The 21,505-nt window shown below is 41.8% G+C and overlaps 1 protein-coding gene across 2 annotated transcripts in view; it reads left to right on the forward strand.

Moving 5' to 3' along the window:
* The window catches only part of SLC9A6 (solute carrier family 9 member A6), a 55,021-nt gene extending 46,006 nt beyond the window's left edge, over positions 1–9,015 (forward strand). For both annotated transcript variants that reach the window (XM_082378014.1, XM_082378013.1), the window contains 2 exons: positions 2,566–2,671; positions 6,314–9,015. In XM_082378014.1, the coding sequence (XP_082234140.1) occupies positions 2,566–2,671; positions 6,314–6,586 (379 nt within the window). In that variant the 3' untranslated portion in view covers positions 6,587–9,015. The remainder of the gene's footprint in view (positions 1–2,565; positions 2,672–6,313) is intronic.
* Positions 9,016–21,505: the final 12,490 nt, after the last annotated feature.

Consider the following 21,505-nt stretch of genomic DNA (forward strand, 5'->3'; position numbering starts at 1 on the left):
TTTAAGTCTTTGATCCATTACAAATTAATTTTTGTGTATAGTGTGAGGTGTGGGTCAAGACCTATTTTTTCCCATGAGTATTCAGTTGACCCAGCACCGTTTATTGGAAATGCCATCCTTAACCCACCGTATTGCAGTGGAACTTTTGTTGTAAATCATTTGGCCATATAAGTCAGGGGGCTCTTGTTTCCAGACCGTCTTTTCTGTTTGTCTATTTTTACATCAATACCACACTCTCTTAATTATTGTACTTTTTAATAAGTCTTGCTATCCAATAGGGGAAATTCTACAGGTTTGTCATTCTTTAGTATTGCTTTAGCTATTTTAGGTCCATGGCATTTTCATCTAAATTTTAGAAACAACTTGTCATTTTCCATACACACATGCACACTCACGCTCACACACACACACAAAAAAACCTGCTGGCCAAGTATTGAATTTGTATTAAATCTGTGGATGAATTTGGAGAGAACTGACGTTTTAACAATATTGAGTCTTCCAGTGCATGAACACGGTATATCCCTCCATTTATTTAGATCTTCTTTAACTTCTCTCATTAATGTTTTATAGTTTTTAGTGACAGGTCTTCCACATCTTTCATTATATTTATCTCTAAATATTTGGTATTTTTGGTGCTATTGTAAATGGTATGTATTTCATTTTATTTTATTTTCTACATTTTTGCCCTTAATATATAGGTATACAATTGGATTTTTTATATATTGACCTTGTGTCCAGAAATCTTAAGTTCACTTACATTTCTAATAGTTTTTAGATTCTATTTTCTATGCATATAACCAAGTGAATAATAATGTTTTATTTTTTCTTGTCCAATACCTTTTATTTTTTTTTATGTCTTATTATATTGGCTGGACATTCCCAGTACAATGTTAAATATAAGTGATGATAGTGGGCATTCTTGTCTTATTCCTGACCTAAGGGGGAAATTTTTCAATATTTCACCATTGAGTATGATGTTAGCTGTCAGTTTTTGAGATATCCTTGATCAATGCAAGAAAATTCCTTTCTATTTCTAGTCTACTAAGAGTTCTTATCATAAATAGGTATTGAATATTATTAGACGCTTTTTCTACGTCAACTGAGATGATCGTGTATTTATTTTTTTCTCCTTTAGTGTGTTATCTTGCTGATTTTCATCAATTGTTTGAATGTTAAGCCAATCTTACATTGCTGGAACAAATCCCACTTGATTATGATATTATTCATTGTGTATGTCACTAGATTTAATTTGATAATATTTTGTGTCTGATTTTTGTGTCTTTTTATGAGAGGTATTGGCTCGTGATTTTTTTTTTTTCTTGTAATGTCCTTGTCAAGTTTCTATAGGAAGATTGTGCTAGTTTTATAAAACGGGTAGGGAAGAATTTTTCTCTTTTTCTGTTTTTCTGGAGGAGTTTGTGTAAGATTGGTGTTATTTCCTAAGTGCCGGGAAGATTTTAACCAGTGAAGCCTTCTAGGCCTGGAACTTTTTGTATGAAAAGGTTTTTAGTTTCTTTAATAAATACAGGACTATTCAGATTTTCTTTTGTCAATATTTGGTAAGTTTTAGTTTTTAGGGAATTTGTTCTTATAGAGTTAAATACCAAGACTTATTAGCCTCAGTACTAGCCTGTTAAGTACCGCTAAACTACGATCTGGTACTTTCTGTACTTAATGCACTAGTAGAATTCGTCATTCCAGATTTTCAGTGGTTTTGTGTGGCAAGATGTTTTGTGAACTATGTAAGTGTGTTTATATGAAGTACTTTAATCTTAGAGTTTATAAATATGTGAATTTATGTAAATTTCTTTGGCCTCCTCATTTTTAATTGAGAACAACCTTAAGTTGTAATTTTAGAAAGTAGCGAATATGTATGTGTCCTTCTCCCTTTTTCTGCTTTTTCTCATGATTCCCTCTTTTTTTCTTCTGAGTATCAAATATATTGTTGCATCTGTTTTTATTTTTATTTTTGGAGAATAGATGAATACTGAAATAAGAGTCTATGACAGAGGACCTCATGATGCATAATTTTTTAAAATGTTTTTAGAATTGAGTTTCCTTTGATACTAAAGTTTCAACTCATTGAAGAGGCCAGCTGAATCTACAATAAATAATTAAAACCATTTTTATTACTATATTCTACTGCTGGAATATTTAATCTCTTTTTAGGCTCTTACCGTTCTTTACTTTCTTCCGTGTCTCCTTCAGCACTAAATTGAGAGTGATTTTGTCTTCCTTTTGGCTTTAGTAAAATCAGAAAGGCAATATGATGTAGTGGAAAGGGCATAGAATTTGGAATCAAACCAATCTGGGTTCGAGTATTGGTCCTCCGTTTACTTAATTGTGTGACTTTAGGCAGATCATTGACTTCTATGAGCCTGAGTTTCCATATTTGTAAAACAGAGATAATAATAAAATCTCCCTCCCGTTGCATAATAGGGTCATGAAATGGGACAACATTTGCTATCTGAATTGGTAGGTACACTGTGACAGTGATTGTTATCAAACAGATTGTTCTTTTAAATTGGTAAAGAAAGGAATGAAGCTCTTCCTTAACTGGCACAGCTATCTGAAGCCTCTGCTGACGCACAGTGGGCCTCCTCTTACGACAACCCTCCCTGCCTGCTGTGGACCCGTTGCGAGATGCCTAACCAGCCCCCAGGCTTATGAGGTAAGTTGGTTTTATCCAGAACCTAAGTTCTTCATTAAGTTAAATTTAAAATTATCTGCTCTATGGATGGGTTACTGGTTTTTTGTTTTGTTTTGCTTTGCTTGCGTTTAAGGTATAAAATCCACAAGCAGGAATATAAACATATTTTGCTCAGCCAGAAAATGCACTGAAATCTATAAATATAATTCACAGCCTTTGAGCCGTCATTTGAAAAAAGATATAGAATAGCATCTCATCTTACTGTCAGTGATTTTAGTAAATAATTCTATTTCCATGCTGGTTTTCATTTATTTGCAGCATGTGGCCTGAGCTTAGTACTAACTGCGTATATTGTAATCTATAAATCAGGGTCGTCACGGTCATGTGGAGAGGATTACTAAAACATTTTTTGATGCCCCTAAAGTGTAACAGATGCTCTTTTATTTCGGGTATCAGGGAAAGTTTATCTACCTGTGTTCCGTATCGCTGGGAGGCATGGATATATCTAGATATAATCTAGATTCCATATTTTTTCCTTAGCTGCCAACATAAGATTAGTGATTCAGCAGGTATTGCCACAAAGAAAGAAATGACAAATGCTAACCAGTTTTTATTTTAAAATATGAACATTAAAAAAAAATATGAACATTTAATTTTTCAAGTTCTTTTTTAAAAGCCTTTACTTCTAACCCAACCCTTCAAAAATAATTTGGTGCATCAAATAAAGTGCCCATGTTAACAAAACCCACCAATTTTGACTACTCTGATGCAACACCTTGAGTTGAGAGATGAGGCTGTGGTAAAGCAGTGTAGACGTGCACCCTCCAGTTCCCTATGACCGCCTCTGTGGTGTTTTAGAGCAGATCCCACAGAGAATGGATGGGGAAGAGGGGTCTTAGCAGGGGTGGCACCTGGGTCAGGGAGGAGTACCCTGCAGCGTTGTGTTACGTTGAGTCAGTGCACAGTTCCGACAGACTACTGGTGGGGTGGGGGGAACACCCCGTGTCTTGTCCCTCCCTCCCACTTCGCCCAGGCTCCCATATCAAGCACGGCCCCCATTCCCTCTTTACCCTGTTAGCCCATGTGGCTCTGTGCTGAGGGGTCAGCCAGCTTTGTCAGTTAAGTCAGTGAGGTCTGGCTCTGGGATTCCAAAGACCCACTCGCCATCACCAAAAGCCAGAAGAGTTCCACAATGCCTGTGTGTTCTGTGGATAGCAAAATACGGCATTGTTCTATTCGTTTCCTTGGGCTGCCATAACAGAGTACCCCGAACTGAATGGCTTAACAACAGAAATTTACTGTTTCAAGTTCTGGAGGCTAGAAGTCTGAGGTCAAGGTGCCAGTAGGGTTGGGTCCTTCCGAGGGCTCTCTCCAGCTTCTGGTGGTTTGCTGGCCATCTTTGGCATTCTTTGGCTTGAAGATGCATCACACAGATCTCTGTCTTCATCTGCACCTGGCATTCTCCCTGTGTGCGCGTGTGTGTCTGTGTCTCCAAATTTCCCCTTTTTATAAGGACACCCACCAGTCATACTTGATCAGGGCCCACACCAAGGACCTCATCTTAATGTGATCACCTGCAAAGACTCTATTTCCAGATAAGGTCACATTCACAGGTACTGGGAGTTAGGATTTCACATCTCTTGGGGGGTGTGTGCGGGGGGTGGTGGATACCATGTAACCCGTAACAACCATAAAACTTAATTTTTTAATTTTATTTTTTGCTATGTTAACTACTTATTAAATTATAAAAGTAGCATGCTTGCAGCCAGATAGTCAAACAGTATGGAATGTACAAAGTGAAAAATAAAAGTCGCTCTCTTTCTCCCACCTCCATCCCCCAGAGGCAGTCTTTATTAAGGGTTTTGGATACTCCCTGATATAGTTTATCTACACAAACTTATATGTGTATATATATATGTGTATATATAGCTTTCTTTGTTATTGTTTTACACAAATGGGATCATAATAAGAGTGTTGTCCTGCTACTTGCTTTTTTCACTTAATGATACAGCATGGATACGTTTCTAAGAGTCCATTTTTGCCAAGATTGATTTAATTAGTCTCCTATGGCTAGACCTTTACATTGTTCCTCCTTTTGTGTTTTTGTTATTATAAACAGTGTTTACAGTGAATATCCTTGTGTATATAAATTTACCCAAGAATATAAAGTTTTAAAGAATAGATTTTAAAGGTTAAGTTGCTGGGTCAAAAGGCATATGCATTTTAAAATTTGATAGATATTGCCCCAAACCTGAAACTTAATAAAGGCATTAGAAGGTGCTGAAGAGCCCCTGCTGACGAGTGAAGGTGCCACAGAGCTTTGAGTATTGCTGAATTAAGCGATAGACACGCTTGTTAGACTTAACTGTTATAACTGGATTGGGCAGGAAGGGATTATGGCTGGTTGGCGGAATGGGTTTGTTTGGTTTTTAATTCACATGTCTTTGTCTTTGAGTATTTAGGCAAATTTCTAGCAACAGCAAATTTTTTTAAAGTTTAAAAATTTTTGTCCAATCGTGCCCTCAGTCTATTTGACCATCTTAGACAAATTTAAAGATTTTAAACACGCACAGGATAGGAGAGCTGAGTGTAGGATGTTTCTGTCAGCTCTACTTCCCTCAAGGAGTATTAGTCACAGACTTTTTTTTGCTAGATCAATATGAGTATTTAGAATGATTCTTACTCTATATTTTAAAAAATGACTTTCTGATTTTTAAAAGTAATATGTACTCATTATAATAAAATTTCAGATAGTACAAAAACATAAGAAAATAAAAACCACTAGCAATTCTGTCATGCAGAACTAACTATCATCATTTTGTTGAATACCTTCTAGACTTTCCTGTGCACATGTACACTTTTTAATTTGCCACAACGGCACTATATATGCTAGACATTTTTTCCCTTTTCTGGAACTTTATTTATTTATATTCTTTTTGCCCCCAAAGTTTCCATTAGAACCAAAGCCCATTGAGCTGGGTGACAAGTGTGTAGTGAGGGTTCAATATTTCTAGGTATTGTTGATACGGCAGTAAAAGCTTCATTTATATAAATCTGTTCAACAATCAATTGAACTTACATTTAGCGAATACTTTCTCTGTGCCCCCAAACTGTTAGGTGATTGAAGTACAGCATACAAGGGACTTAGGGTCTAGTGCGGGGGGTGTGTGTGGCACAGACCACCCCCTGAGCAGTTACGCAAAGGGGTAAGTGCCACTCTAGGGAGAAGACTAAGTACAGGACGCTAGGGGAGAATACAGGAGGACACCTAAGCTAGCCTTGGATGATCAAGGAAGACTTCTGGGAGAAAGTGACTTTTCAACCAAGACCTCAGTGATAAGTAGGCGCTAGTTACATGAAGGAGGGGAGAGGGGACAGGACATAAGAGAAAGCACGAGAAATTTGGGGCAGCTGTCAGCACTTCAGTCTTCGGGCACGCAGTGGGGCAAGTGGGGTCAGAGAAACAGATGGTGGTGGGAGATGAAGCTGAGGGGCCCAAGTCGCACAGTGTCTTTTAAGCCGAGGTGAGGACTTTCGACTTTATCCTGAGGGCAGGGAGCGGCCCCTAAAGCGTTTTAAATAGGGCATCCTTGAAAATTCTGCTATTGGAAATGTTTCTTGAATTTCATAACAATTCGCAAAACTTATTTTATTTGAATTTAGAACCAGGAACAGTTGAAAGATGATGACTCCGATCTTATTCTCAATGATGGTGATATTAGTTTGACGTATGGAGATTCTACTGTGAACACTGAATCAGCCTCGTCCGGTGCCCCTAGGAGATTTATGGGGAACAGTTCTGAAGATGCCCTGGATCGAGAACTTGCATTCGGGGACCACGAACTGGTCATTCGGGGAACACGCCTGGTTCTTCCTATGGATGACTCTGAACCCCCGTTAAATTTGTTAGATAATACAAGGCACGGTCCAGCCTAAGCTTACTAATTACTCACTTAGTGATCTGTAAAATTTGCACATGTGATTGTGAAGAAATTCGTACTACCTAAAAAGTCCCAGTGCATGTCTCTGAATGTTTAAGCTGTATAAATGCTATTTATATGGCATCGAAAGACTATAAATACCCTGTACAAGGCAGATTGTGAACAAACTCTTATGTTTTATTGGCTGCACTATGTAGACCGGATCTGTTTTAGAAAGTTAATTTCAGTGATGTCGTGTGTCCAAGCTTTATGTCCCAGTTCAAGTATACAAGGTGACAGATTTACTCTTTCTTATATTTACCTGACACTTAACCGGAGTACCGAGTTCTCGTGATAGGAATTAATTTTAAGGCAATGAATTTGTGGGAGGGGAGGGAGAGGAAGGAGGGAGTGCTAGCAGGAGAAGTTTCTTTGTCGGGAAACTTGTGTTGATTGCTGCTGCCTCTGTCGTGACCTTTTCCTTTCCTTTATGTCCGGTGGCCTGTTGTGGTGCGAGAGGCCAGTGGCTTTGGATCTTGCCCCATTCAGATTGGGGAGTGAAGTGCGGGGGCCCTTTGCCCCCCTTGCCGTGAAAAGAACAGATTTGTTGGCTACAGTACACTGCTACTCGGAAAAGAAGGCTGCACATGACTTCCAAGACTTTGTTTCTTTTCTTCCACTCCAAGACCTGGGAAGGAGTCGCGCCATCCAGCCCACTTAGCCAAAGTACAGTTGTATATAGTTCAGAGCACTTGATTTCGATTTGGAGGGGCTGGGGCAGGCGGAGAGGGGGCAGAGGCCAGGAAGGGGAGTAAGGAGCATGGTGGTTTTGGAGAGCTCTCCCCCCAAATATGTAAATACTATATACCAGATAAGTTTAAATAAGAAATTCAATTGCTGCTTACTTTTTGAGTATGTACTTTATCTGTATAGCAAGCTTTGTGGTCAGAAGTTTTTATATCGATTTAAATCGCTGCTCATCAGCAGCCAAACAGGAGCAAAATGTAAAATTTTTGAACTTACTTGTGTCTAATTGTCATTCATTAGTCTGTAGTTGATATTAAAAGTTAATTTATGAATCCATGACCGTTCCACACTACACCACAGCCAGTCATGAGAGAAATACAGCGCTGCGGAGAGCTTGCTGTGAGGGCGGTTGCTCCTTTGTGTGCACCAGGTGTAGTTGTCTTCATGCTCATGTGACTTTTTAATATGAAATACCTAAGCTGCCATGTTTGTTTTGTTTTTTTACAGTTTTCAAGGAAGAGTACATAACATTGCCCGTTTCATATTCAGAGTATGAAAGTGGATTCTATTTTGTAAGCTGCAGATACCTAATGGTGCATTGAATGCTTAGCAGGGGGATCCTTTCCGACATTGATTCTGACCCGTCAAAGTTTCAGAAGAAAACTAGAAACTTCTGTGGGTTTTTTCCCCCTCAGGTCTGAGTAGCATTGCCTTAAATTGTACCCAATTCAAAAACGGATTTGTTTATGTGATGTTCAAATTGTCCAACACAAAATATCTTTGCAAACAAAATATGTACTTGTCTTCCCAAAGGTTTCCTCGCTGTGATGCAAACACTCCTTGCGATTTTGAGGGAATTCTACTGTTGGACCCTTGAGTGGCAGCTCTAACTGTTGGCATAGCCATTTGTTATGTAGTGGTAGCGACTTTCCTGCTATGCAGGAACCCCGTGAAGTGTGCATTTTCTACGATGTGTGCCTCTTCATGCAGTCAGTAATTTCTTGTTAATGTGTGTTTGAGGGGCTTTGAACTTCAGCGTCATTTACCCACGAAGTCATTCACGTTGTAAAAGGTTATATAAGAAATTCACAACTACCTTTTTTATCCTGTCAAGTTACTGAGCTCACTTTATGAAAATGGCTGTAAATACTTAGCATGACAAATTCAGTCAGTAACTCGTCTGTTTCAGCATGCATAAGACTTTTTCTTAGGGAAACTGATAAAGCTTGAGTCAACTAAATCTGCCTTCGTACTTTATCAGAGGGGAACCAGGCCTGCTGCGCTTACATCAGCATCTGGAAGATTCTCCTCCCCTCTAATCTGCGTGCGCATCTCCAAGCAAAGAAGAAAAAAACAAACTCTGCTCATACATCTATTGGTTTGAGACACCTGAATGAACTTGGATGAGGTACAGTCTGAGTTCCCATCATGCACAAGTAGAACTGTTCTCGGACTTGTTTTTCTGTTCTTTGTGGACCCTACACGTTTGAATGACTTGAACGTTGCATCTTTTCAAGTTATTTTTTAAGGTTCCTTGGCATTTTATCCTAGTTGTCCGTGTTTGGCAATGTGCTGTTAAAGTAATAGACTTTTAATCTTTTATGTATTTTTTGTTTTCCCTTGGAGTTCTTGGACAGATGTTATAGTGGTTTCTTTTAGGAAAATCTGTCATTAAAAAAATTATAGCCTTGCAAATAACCACTCACAGTGTTTGAGTCACAGTTTATTCTAGTGAGAAGTAAAGAGTGCTGACTTCATTTATTTTTCTACCTATATACCTACCGGGAAAGGGGGAAGACTGATGTTTTAAAAAGCAACAAACAGAAACCTAATGGAACGTAACTTACGGGGTGGCAAATTTTTGGTGCTTATGTGTGAGGCTGGATGTATTTGCTTATGGGACCGTTTAAGAAATACGACTCAAAGCAGTCGAATTCTGTTATATTGATTTGTAGCCTGTTAGCTCAGTGGTGGATAATGTCATGAAAATGTTAGTTCCATTATATGGGGGGAGTAAATTCTCTATCCAGTTAGGTAGAAAGGCAGTTGCAAGTTGGGTTGAGAGCACGATCACGCAAATAGTCCTTTTTCCAAGTTAAAGACAGGTCTTTCTCTTTGTACGTAAGAAGTTTTGTAGGTTGGGGGTTTGCTGACAGCAACTTCGCCTAGTCCAGGATTGGCGCCAAGCACGCCATGATTGTCTTTGGGTGCCCCCCACCCCAGCTTCCTTGCTCACTGTCCAGTGAGAGACCCGGCTGGTGGCCTCCACACCACAGGCTCGTTTCTTGAACAAACTCACGTTTTCTAATTCACAAATAAAACCCTGCGTTAGATTGGAGCAAGTCTATTGGTTTACCTGACTCAGTGCACAGGTGTAAGGAGATGAAAATGTAGATGTCTTGACTTAATCAGAAAGTCCTTGCTAGGAAGTACCGCACACAGGTGATGCAGCATTGAGGTATGAGACTTGAAATAAACTGCGAATGATAAAAATAGTAGTTCTCATCTTTTTGAGCCCCCTTAGATCCAGGCAGTGTATATAGGAGGTGTTCTTTTCATCCACATTTTAATCTAATCTTAATCATGCTTTGTGTTATTCTCCTTTCACAGATGAGGGAACTCAGGTGGAGGGAAGTTGGCACACTGCTAGTAAGTGACAGATCCAGGATTCAAATCCAAAGTCTAGATTTGTTACCTGCTACTCTTCCAGCTCCAGTAGCACGCGATGGTCTAGTCCATCTTGAGTATAACTAGAAGGGTGATGAAAGGAGTTGCAGACGTCCATCCTGCTGCCCATCCACCACCTGCTTGTCATCAGGCCAGGGTAGGGCATGAAGTCTCAGCTCTGTCCTTCCGTTTGCTGCACTGTTGGCTGCCAGACACAAGTTCCCCTGGTTGGGAAGTTTCTCGAATTCTTAGTGAAGTGCCCTCCTGTATCTCTTTGAGCCCATGGATGAGGCAACCTGGCTAGTGCCATGCCTTCACACTCTGCCTTCCAACATTTTCACCAAGGGGCCCACCTTTTATGGCAGACTGCGAGGTCCTGAACAATGGCTCTGCACCCGCAGAGTTTGGTGTAGTAGAAAAAACCCAGGGTTTGGAGTTACACAGACCTGGGTTCAAATCTAGACTCTACTGCTGGCTTATTGTGTAACGTCGACCACTTACATGTTGCTGAGCCTTCAGCAATTTCTTAGTTGTAAAGTTAATTCATTCAAGAAATATTTGCATACTTGCTTTGTGCCCCACGCGATGGCTATAGCAGCAAATAACAGCAGTTCCTGCTCTCACAGAGCATATTCTACAGGGGATGCCAACAGCCATCTCACGGCATTGTTGGGGATCATTCAGGCAAGAAAGACTGAGTGCCTTCGGGTAGGGGAATATCTACCTCAAATAACCATCAAATAACATCAAATACAATCATCACATGATGGAAAAATACAGGAGGCTCTGAGAGGGGACTGTAATTTGGTGATAGGGGGATAGGGAAGCTTTTCCTGACGACGGGATATTTAAGGTTAGACCACAGAGTAACCGGAGGGTCAAGCAGATGACAGGCGGCGGGGGGGTGAGGATGAGGAACATTCCAGGCAGAGGGAACAGTGACAGCCTCCACCTGTAACTGATCTTCGACACAACATTCACTCAATCAAATAGTTATGGAGTGACAAACGTACCAGGTACTGCGCTATTTACATATAGAGAGGAATAAAATGGATGCCAGCCACCCTCTTAGTACTCACACATTAGTGTGCAAGGCAGGAAGTACCCAACAGTCCTAACGAGGAGCACCTTGAACCCAAGCCTGCCCCTGCAACTTCATCCCTCCAGCCCTCTCCCACCGCCCCTCTGAGGTAAGTCCACGGCCCTCTTCTGGATCGCAGCCTTCAGACATTGGAGAAGAAGAGATGGTGTGTCTTCCTTGAGTCTTTCCGCCCCCATGCTGACAACCCCATCGCCTCCCTGTCTTTCAGACACGTGCCGGAAGTCCACTGTTCTGGACATCTTTATGAATGCACCTGAGAGCACATTGGCTGTTTGTTTCAGTGGCCTCGTCTCCCTCATCTTATGGCGTCACCAGAAAGCCTGAGCCGGCACCCTGCCATCATGGAGCTTCCAGTTGGGGAAGGCCAACCATAAATAGACAAATACGCACATCAAGTAATTATAGAGACAGGGATAAGTACCAAACAGGAAACGGCATAGAGGGTACTGGGTGCGAGGCGGTGGCGGCCCGGTGGCCGTGGAAGGGCTCATCGAGGAGGCCTTGCTCAGGAGGTGACACTAAAACCAAGGCTTGAAGGAACTGCCCAGGCAGAGGACAGCGAGGAGTGGTGGGAAGGTCTGCTTTAGGGTAGACGCTCAATTAATGTTTGTCGAAAAGGAGCGAAACGTCCTCCTGCCCTTTACTGAGTTGGATTTGGAAGGCCAGCATGGTGGAGTGGGAAGACAGAGAGGCCGGAGGCCAGCCCTGCCTGCCGCTGGGCATGCTGAGGAAGCTGCTTAAGCCTCTCTGAGGCTGTCTCTTCCTTTATAAGATGATGACAGGGGACGGATCCCGCAAACCTTTATTGAGCTACTGTCACGTGCCAGCCCTGTGGTAGGTACTGGAGTATGGTTCCAGCCCCAAGTAGCTGCCAGGCCTGTTTGAGGGATCAGATGAAGTGATGTACCTTGAAACGTTTTGACCGGGATTCAGAAGGCTCTTGACATTGAGCTTGAGTATTCTGTCAGGTTTTGCTGATGAGGTGCTATATGAATAAATTATGGAAAACTCTCTGCAGACCGTGCTTCTACTGTGGGTGACTTTCCTTCAGAATCTCCAGTTCAGCAAGTTGGAGGTTTCCCAAGTCGTTGCCACGGTGAAGGCTGAACTCTGAGAACCGGCTTAGCCGGGGCTGTCATTGCTGGAGCCTGAACTCCATGAGACCTGATAGTTTCTGGACAATTCTGTCTGCTGAGTGAAAGAGCCCCTCTCCTTTACCAGGCACCCATACTGCCAGTGCAGCCTGGGAGCCCTGCCCCCTGGTGTCCTGCTCGTTTTAAACTTGCTGCTGTCCAATGGGCGTGGGATCCCACTCAAGAGATGCAGCTTAGCTGTGCAAGTTCTTTCTTTCGCCGTGATGGAAAAACGCATTGAGAGCTCTGTGAGCGCTTCTTGGAAACAAGATTTAATTTCTCCAGATTTGTTGGAACTGAGGTTGTTCACTGTGTGTTTAAATACTAATCCTACCAAAATGGCTTGAGAAGTATTCAGTTCTTGGTTGCTTGGGGAGTCACAAGGCTTTATTGCATGATTTTTTTTCTTTTGTTCGCTTGAATTTCCTATACAGCTGTGTTCCCATGTGGACTAGGCAGAAAGCATGTGAGCTGTTTTTTCATCTGAAAAATCTGGAAGACTTCTGTCAGATCATGGAAGCTGACTGTTTTTCCAATCTGAGAGCCGGTTTAGTGTGAGAAAGCAAGATAATGGCGATAGGACCCCCTGATTGTGCTACAAAATTGGTTTTTTAACACTTTCTTGAGACCAACAATCAAAGCTCCCTTTTCTAAGGGGAACCAAGAAGTTGCTATTTAAACATTCCAGCCAACCAATATTTTACTTCCTAACTTCCAGGCAGCAAACACTGAGCACCTCACAGGGTCTGAGCCCTGGACCAGGCACGAGGAACACAGAGGTGACTTAAATCATGGTTTTGATCTAAGGGCAGCTGCAGCCAATTAGGTAAAAGCATTGCAATCATGTGAAAAGCATTAGAAAGGGACCGCTATATGGGATTCAGGGCCCTTACCCATTACTGCTTATGGTGGGCAGAATAATGAACCCTAAAGATGTCCACACCTTAATGCCTGGAACCTGTGAATAGTGACATGGCAAAGAGAATTACAGTTGTAGATGGAATTACAGTTGCTAGTCAGCTGACCTGGAGATGGGGAGATTATCCTGGATTATCCAGGTGGGCCCAGTCCAATCACACGGGCCCACAACATTGGAGAACATTTCCTGGCTGTGTTCAGAAAAAGAGATGGCCAACAGAAGCAGGGGCAGACAGATGCTGCATTCCTGGCTTTGAAGAGAAAGGAAGGCGGTCTCTAGAAGCTGGAAAAGGCAAGGAAGCAGAGTCTTCCCCCAGAGCCCCTGGAAGGAAGGCAGCCCTGCCAACACCTTGATTTTAGCCCAGTGAAGTTGTGTCAGACTTCTGACCTACAGAACCGTAAGATGACAAGTGCAGGTTGTTTCAAGGCACTATGTTTGTGGTAATTTGCTATAGCAGCAGTAGGTAACTAACCCATTGCCTTGGAGGGAGAGGGTATTTTGTCTCTTATTATTTAGTTTTGAATGTCTGCTCTGTGTCAGGCACTGTGCATGGTGTTGCGGGTACAGAACTGAACAAGATCCAGAGTCCACCGTCCAGTGAGGGAGACTAGCAAGTACACAGACAACATGGCACCGGGATGGAGGAAAGTCCAGATGATAAATGCCCAGCTGGGAGAGGGGGTCAGGAGGCTGGGGAATACCCTGCCATTTCTGTGACTTTAGCCTAGCTTTCACGGACACTTCCACGTTACTCACTGGTGTAAGGGATTTTCCCAGGCCTCCACGCCCACTATCTGACCAGGGAGTGGCAGTGTGTGGAAGACATGACCATATTTGGGTTCTAGAAGGATCACTCTCATTGTGGCTGCAGTGGGAAGGATGGCTTTTCCGGACAGAGGAGGAGCAAACACAGGGATGATGGTTCAGGTGAAAGAGGGCGTGGCCTGGACTATAGAAACGTCAGGGGGAATGGAGTAGAGGGAACAAACGCAGGAGACGTGTCGTCAATAGACTCAACAGGACTGGGAGACTAAATGCGGTGAATGAGTGAGGGGGTGAGGTGGGTTACGATGATTCCCAGCGATCTGGGTTGGGCAAATGGGTGTGTGGAATGGTAGTACTGCAATTTTAGAGAATACCTTTTATGACAAAGACGTTCAGAGATGTAGGCAGGAAAGGTGCAAATCTAAATTTGCCTCTGGAAGGTGAGGGGAGATGGAACCCAAGCAGGAAAAGAGAGACGAGAGAAAGGAACTCAGGGCTCCAAACGAGAAAGTTGGGAGAGGATGCAAGCTTGGAAAACACCAGAACTTGCAATCCATTCTCCCATTATGACCAAAGAACATCTGGAGCTTTCTGCTTGGGGTGGTGTCTGGGGAAAATAATTGCCTTAACCAAAGTACAATAGATGGAGGAAAAAGTAAATGATTTTCCCTCACAAAAAACAGAATGCTTCCGAAGTTCTCAGGGAATGATGGGTGGTATTACTAGGAAACTTTAAAAAGTGCATCACTCTGGATTTCGGTGTATCCTCCACTGGTCTGGCCAGGAGAATGAAAATATATGTTGTGGGCACTCTAAAAGGCAGTTCTTAGCATTTTCTGGGAGGGTCAAGGGCCAAAGAATGAATCCTGGCTCTCGAAAGGAAGCCTCGGCTAGTTGGCCAGACCATTTCTGGTTCTGGGGAGGTTTACGTGCGAGCAAGGAGACTGCTTCACTTTGTGCTTTTCCCCAAAGGCTGTCGCAGGAGTTCTCTAGCAAATCCAGTGTAGCGTCCAAAGCCCTCTGGTATGCTGTCCTCAAGCACTGTGTGCCATTCGCTTGCTGAAACCGTCGGTGCCGGAGCTGCAGTCTTTGTGGACATTTGAGCCAAATAGCAACTGTGGGGACAGAGTTCATCAAAAAATGCAGAGAGATTCAAACTTTTTAAAAATTGATTTTTGCCCCAAGAGAAGGACACCAGCAATTGACAGTATAACTGACAAAAGAAAGCATAGAGGCCTATATTAAGATGAAGGAAACATCTGGTTTTTGTTTTCTTAACTTTTATTAATTCATCTGAGGTGTGAGTCATCAGCTCACCCAGCCAATGTTTCCAAAATGAAGTCTTCGTTGCCTCCGGAGTTGTTGGGAAAAGTCAGTTCAGAACTACCTTGAGAAAAAGATGATCCACAGAGAGCTGTTATTTAAAAACAAAAAGTAACGTTGATCCCGATAGGTAGTTCCTAAAATTGCTTTTATGTTAACTTATGATTACATTCCTTCCTCAGCAGGATTTTATTCCCCCCATCCAGAGATTGTAGGACTGATGTGCTGATCTAAAAATGTATATTAAACTCAGAAGCTCACAAAGTATGCCCTTAACCTATACAGAAAACTTCATTGGCTTACCTTAGTCCTTCCCTGTAGATGGCGGGGTTAGATGTATAGCCCCTGGGGACACTAGGAAGGAAAAAAGTCTCCTCTCCCTCTCCCCAAGGTTTTCTTCAGCCGACACCAATCCCACCCCAAAAGGGGGCTCAGATGGAGACACCAATGAGAGAAGAAGATTACTTACTGGGGTGAGACCCTACCACCATCTGGGTTAGTGATGCTGCATTCTCACCCGCTCCTCTTGATGACTAACATTACGTTTTCAAGACAGCTGGTCAGAGTTCACAGTTGGCCTAGAGTTACCGTCCAGGACAAATTTGGCTGGTCTGGGTAATAATGTAGCCAGCAACTTTGCTCTCATTACAGTATACTCTATCCAGCTGAACTCTACTCTTTTTTGACCCAATGGTAGGGACGTCAGTAGGGGGATTCAAACCTCTACCTTTCATAGGAGACCAATTACTTGATTCTACTAATCATTCATTCATTCAACAAACTTTATCTGAGCACCTACGCAAGGTATTGGGAATTCAGAGGTGAATAAGGCATGGTTCCTGCCCTCAGGGAGCTCACAGTCTAGTAGTAGAGGCAGACTTGTAATTAGATGAATTACTATTCTATGATTCCTGAGGAAGGTCATGTTGAATTGAGCCTTAAAGGATAATTTAGATATATAAGCCTGGAGCACAGGAGAAAAATCTGGACTTTGGGAGCAGATGAGATCCCCAAGAGAAAGTATATAATAGAAAGAGTCCTAGAAAAAAATACAAAACAACAACAAACAAACAAGCAAAACCAGTGATGTTTAAAGGGACTAGAGAGGTTGGTAGAAAATGAGAGCAGTGTTACAGATATTAAAGGAGAAAGAGTTTTCATTAGGAAAGGACAGCAAGTAATGTCAAATTCTGTAAAGAGATCAAGTCATACAAAGACAGGAGAGCATCCATTGGATCCAGGAATATGGAGACCAGTGGTAACAGTAAGGGAATGGCAAAGCAGGTTTAGGGGAGACCTTTTGACTGCTTGCATATGGGAGGTGAGGAAGAGTGGGATGTTAGGGATGACTGTCAGGTTTCTGGACTGAGTGACTGGTGAGTGGTGGTTCCATTCACCAAGATGTGGAACCCAGGAGGAGCAGAGCAGGGAGAGAGGGAAAGGGAAGGAATTCAGGTTTGGACACACTGAGCATGATGTACCTATGGGATACCCAAGTGGAGATGTCCAGTGGGCCGTTGGCTTTATGGGTCTAGAGCTCGAATTTCCTAGTTTGTAAATAAAATAGACTAACATGGCCAATTTTTTTTTCTGTAGAAAACTCCATGCCATCTTTTCATTTTGCCCCTAACCAGGACCCATCACTTAGATATTTTCTAATTTTCGGTATTTCTCTGTGATTTCTCAACTGATTTTATCTGAACCAGGAGCATCTGTACATGCGGTTTCTGTACCACGCATTTGAAGCCACTTCTGAGGAGAAACAGAAGAATTTACAGGTTAATAAAAAGTAACTGGAACAGCCCTTCTGTCTGTATTGAGCCTGTTGCCCATCTCCTTTCCATAACACTGATTTATTCTAGAATCTCCTCTTGTTATCGTTTACCTAAGGAAGAAATGAAAGTAGCTTCGATGCTACCTTCATTATAACAGCATCTAATGTCAGTATTTATGGACGATGATCTGATTCGATATTAAATAAAGGGCAAAGCAGTCTCAAATATTTAAATGATATGACTGAATTTGAACAACAGTGTCTACCCTGGTCACTCAGGACAGGAATTGTAGCACCCATCCCTATGCCATAGACACAGGGGTTCCTCAAGTCCTTTTGTGTGAAGGAGGGTCTGTGTCTAGGCATCTCTCTCTCCTTCTACAGATAATTTTAAGTTCTTGCCAGTTTCTGGTCATGTAGTTTCCTACTCAAAGATAGTCTTTATGTTGTGTCCCTTGCAGTAAATGAAAACCCCAATCTTCGTAAAGAAAATTGTGTCAGTGGCTTGCCCTTTTCTCGATTCTCCATCAGACTGAATTTACTTATTTATTTATTTGTTTATTTATTTTTAAGATTTTTTTTTTGATGTGGACCATTTTTAAAGTCTTTATTGTATTTGTTACAATACCGCTTCTGTTTTATGTTTTTGGTTTTTTGGCCGCGAGGTATGTGGGGTCTTAGCTCCCCGACCAGGGATCGAACCAGCACCCCCTGCGTTGGAAGGCGAAGTCTTAACCACTGGACTGCCAGGGAAGTCCCCTGAATTTAGATATGATACTGGCAAGAGCAACAAGGTAAATGATCATTTTGTGATGTGTCTGGTCCAAGGGGGATTATTTTGACAGTCTGTTCTAACCATGCAAGCAATGTTTCTAATAATAATAAAAAGTTTTATTAGATGTTGTCACAGATGTAAATGTTTCATAAAGTTATCACTCCAGTTATAAATCATATACTTGAATTCATACTCAAGTCACCTCATTAAATACCAAGGAAAACTATGTCTTTCATATATCCTGGTCTCAGGTCACTTTAAAAAAGGAGTAAAACCAAAACACCAAACTCAAGCCCCAGCCATTTATGGCTGAACCTGAAGAGACTGAGAGGAATATGAAAATTTTTTTTATCTCTTTCTTTAATCTTCCTTTTGAGATCATATCCTCCAAATTTGTCATTATCTTCCTAGGTCCATTAGATTCTTCAAAAAATAATAGAACCGGAGAAATGATCCAGACTCTAACAAAAACAAAATCTGATTTATTAAGGAACAATTTATATACGATAAAATTTATCCTTTTAAGTGTGCAGTTCTGTGAGTTTTGAAAAACACATACGATCATGTAACTATCACCACAATCAAGATACAGAACATTTAAATCACTCCAAAAAATCCTCCTGGGTCCCTTTGTAGGTAGTCCCTTCCCCACCTCAGGCTCCCGGCAACCACAAACCTGTTTTCTGTTTATATAGTTTTGCCTTTTCCAGAATGTCATATAAACAGAATCACATAGCAATGCAGCCTTTTGCAGACTGACTCTTCGCTTTTAAAATTAACATTGTTTTTCAGATAACAAAGATTAATACATGTTCATTGTAGAAAAATGAAAATATTTAACTAAGAAACAAGAAGATATAAAAATGCTTCCCAAAGAGAACCACTGTTAATGTTTGTATGTGTTTCCTTACAGTCTTTATTCTGTATGTGCATTATGAACTCCCACGTACAGAAACAAACAAGTATAAGATTGGAATCCTATTGTATACAGGATTTGGGATTTTTATTTTGGATTTTGTAACTTAATATTGTGAGCTGATCCAGCAATCCTACTCCTGGGCGTATATCCAGAAAAAATGAAAACTGTAATTCGAAAAAGTATACACATCCCAGTGTTCATAGCAGCACTATTCACAATAGCCAAGACATGGAAGCAACCTAAATGTCCATCAACAGATAAATGGATAAAGAAGATGTGGTATACAATGTTCATTGCAGCTCTATTTACAATAGCCAGGACATGGAAGCAACCTAAGTGTCCATTGACAGATGAATGGATAAAGAAGATGTGGCACATATATACAATGGAATGTTACTCAGCCATAAAAAGAAACGAAATTGAGTTATTGGTAGTGAGGCGGATGGACCTAGAGTCTGTCATACAGAGTGAAGTAAGTCAGAAAGAGAAAAACAAATACAGTATGCTAACACATATATATGGAATCTAAAAAAAAAAAAATGGTGCTGAAGAACCTAGGGGCAGGACAGGAATAAAGACGCAGACGTAGAGAATAGACTTCAGGACACGGGAAGGGGGAAGGGTAAGCTGGGACGAAGCGAGAGAGTGGCATGGACTTATATATACTACCAAATGTAGAATAGATAGCTAGTGGGAAGCAGTCGCATAGCACAGGGAGATGAACTCGGTGCTTTGTGACCAGCTAGAAGGGTGGGATAGGGAAGGTGGGAGGGAGATGCAAGAGGGAGGAGATATGGGGATATATGTATATGTATAGCTCATTCACTTTGTTATAAAGCAGAAACTAACACACCATTGTAAAACAATTATACTCCAATAAAGATGTTAAAAAAAAAGATGTGGTATGTATGTATGTATGTATACACACACACACACACACACACACACACACACACACAGTGGAATAGTACTCAGCCATAAAAAAGAATGAAATAATGCCATTTGCAGCAACATGGATGGACCTAGAGATTATCATCCTAAGTGAAGTAAATCAGAGAAGGACAAATATCATATGATATCACTTATATGTAGAATTTTTAAAAGTGGTACAAATAAACTTATTTACAAAACAGAAATAGACTCACAGACATAGAAAAAAAACTTATGGTTACCAAAGGGGAAAGGGGGTGGGGGAGGGATAAACTAAGAAATGGGGATTAACAGATACACACTACTATATATAAAATAGATAAACAGGGTCCTACTGTATAGCACAGGGAACTGTATTCAATATCCTGTAATAACCTATAATGGAAAGGAATCCGAAAAAGAATATATATATATATATATATGTATAACTGAATCACTTTACTGTATACCTAAAACATCGTACATCAACTATACTTCAGGGCTTCCCTGGTGGCGCAGTGGCTAAGAATCCGCCTGCCAATGCAGGGGACATGGGTTCGAGCCCTGATCCGGGAAGATCCCACATGCCGCGGAGCAACTAAGCCCGTGCGCCACAACTACTGAGCCTGCGCTCTAGAGCCCGCGAGCCACAACTACTGAAGCCTGCGTGCCTAGAGCCCATGCTCCACAACAAGAGAAGCCACCGCAATGAGAAGCCTGCGCACCGCGACGAAGAGTAGCCCCAGCTCGCCACAACTAAAGAAAAGCCCACGCACAGCAACGAAGACCCAATGCAGCTAAAAATAAATAAATAAAGTAAATAAAGTAAAAAAAAAAAGCTATACTTCAATTAAAACAATATTGTGAGCATTTTCTTAAGGATTAAGTCTTTCTTGAGGGTTGGAGGCAAGAGCCCAATCAGCAGGCTCAGGAATGGACAAGAAATAGCAGCAGAATCACCATGACCCAGAGGAACAAGATCCAGAGCTGCCTTTGCAGGCCCTGTGCCCTCTGTATTTGGTTTCCTGGGCTGCTGAATTCCATTTGTTTTCATCAAAGCCTATTTTTTGTTGTCGTCGCTGGCTTGTTCTCAGACTAAAACAAACATACTCTCAGGATGAGTTCAGTGCCCGTTCCTCTGGGGCCCAACAGCAGAGAACTTTCCACACCATGTGACAATTGCTCATTTATTTTGTCCATCTCCCCCAGTAGATGGTGCACCCCTCGGGCCCAGGCACCGTTGTCTCATTCGTCTCATTTTCCCCATACCTGTGGCATATTACTCAGCCAAGAGGAGATACTAAGAATGCCGTGAATGAACAAATTCATGAACCAAGATGAAACATTCCCTTCCCAGGACTGATGGCTGCCACTCTCTTTTTTTCTCTCTCTCTCTCTTCTGCTTTACACTCAGAAGAAGAAGGGAAAAAATACCTTTGGGGGCATTATTTTTGGTGGCCATCACAGAAGGTGTGGCTTTTGCTTTCAAATGCCTTGGTATTTCTGATTCACAGCTACACAGTCTGGCAAGATAGCCAACTGACGCCTTTTCACATTGCCAGGGTGTGCCTCGTGCATTGCCCTGTGGAACCAGGCCAAAGTGGCATTGTCAAGGAGATGTAAACTGCAGAAAACGGACCTGGCCGGGAGGAAGAAAGAGGCAGTCTGCTCAGAGTGGCGGTTGATAGGCACCCAGATCTGTGCGTGATTAGCTCATGCTTTTCGACGGTCAGGTCAGTTCTCGTCCAGGCTGCCCTTCTGGGGATTGGGAGAAAATGGATAGGGTCTGTGTTAAAGAGCCGGGGTAAGGTGAGAAGAGTGAGGGTGAGGGGAGACAGAAGGCAGAGTTAAGACCATTCTCGTTTCCCCCTTTGATCCTAATCATTTGATACTTTTCACATG

This window comes from Balaenoptera borealis, assembly GCF_965194805.1.
Source record: "Balaenoptera borealis genome assembly, chromosome: X".
Classification (NCBI taxonomy): Eukaryota; Metazoa; Chordata; class Mammalia; order Artiodactyla; family Balaenopteridae; genus Balaenoptera; species Balaenoptera borealis.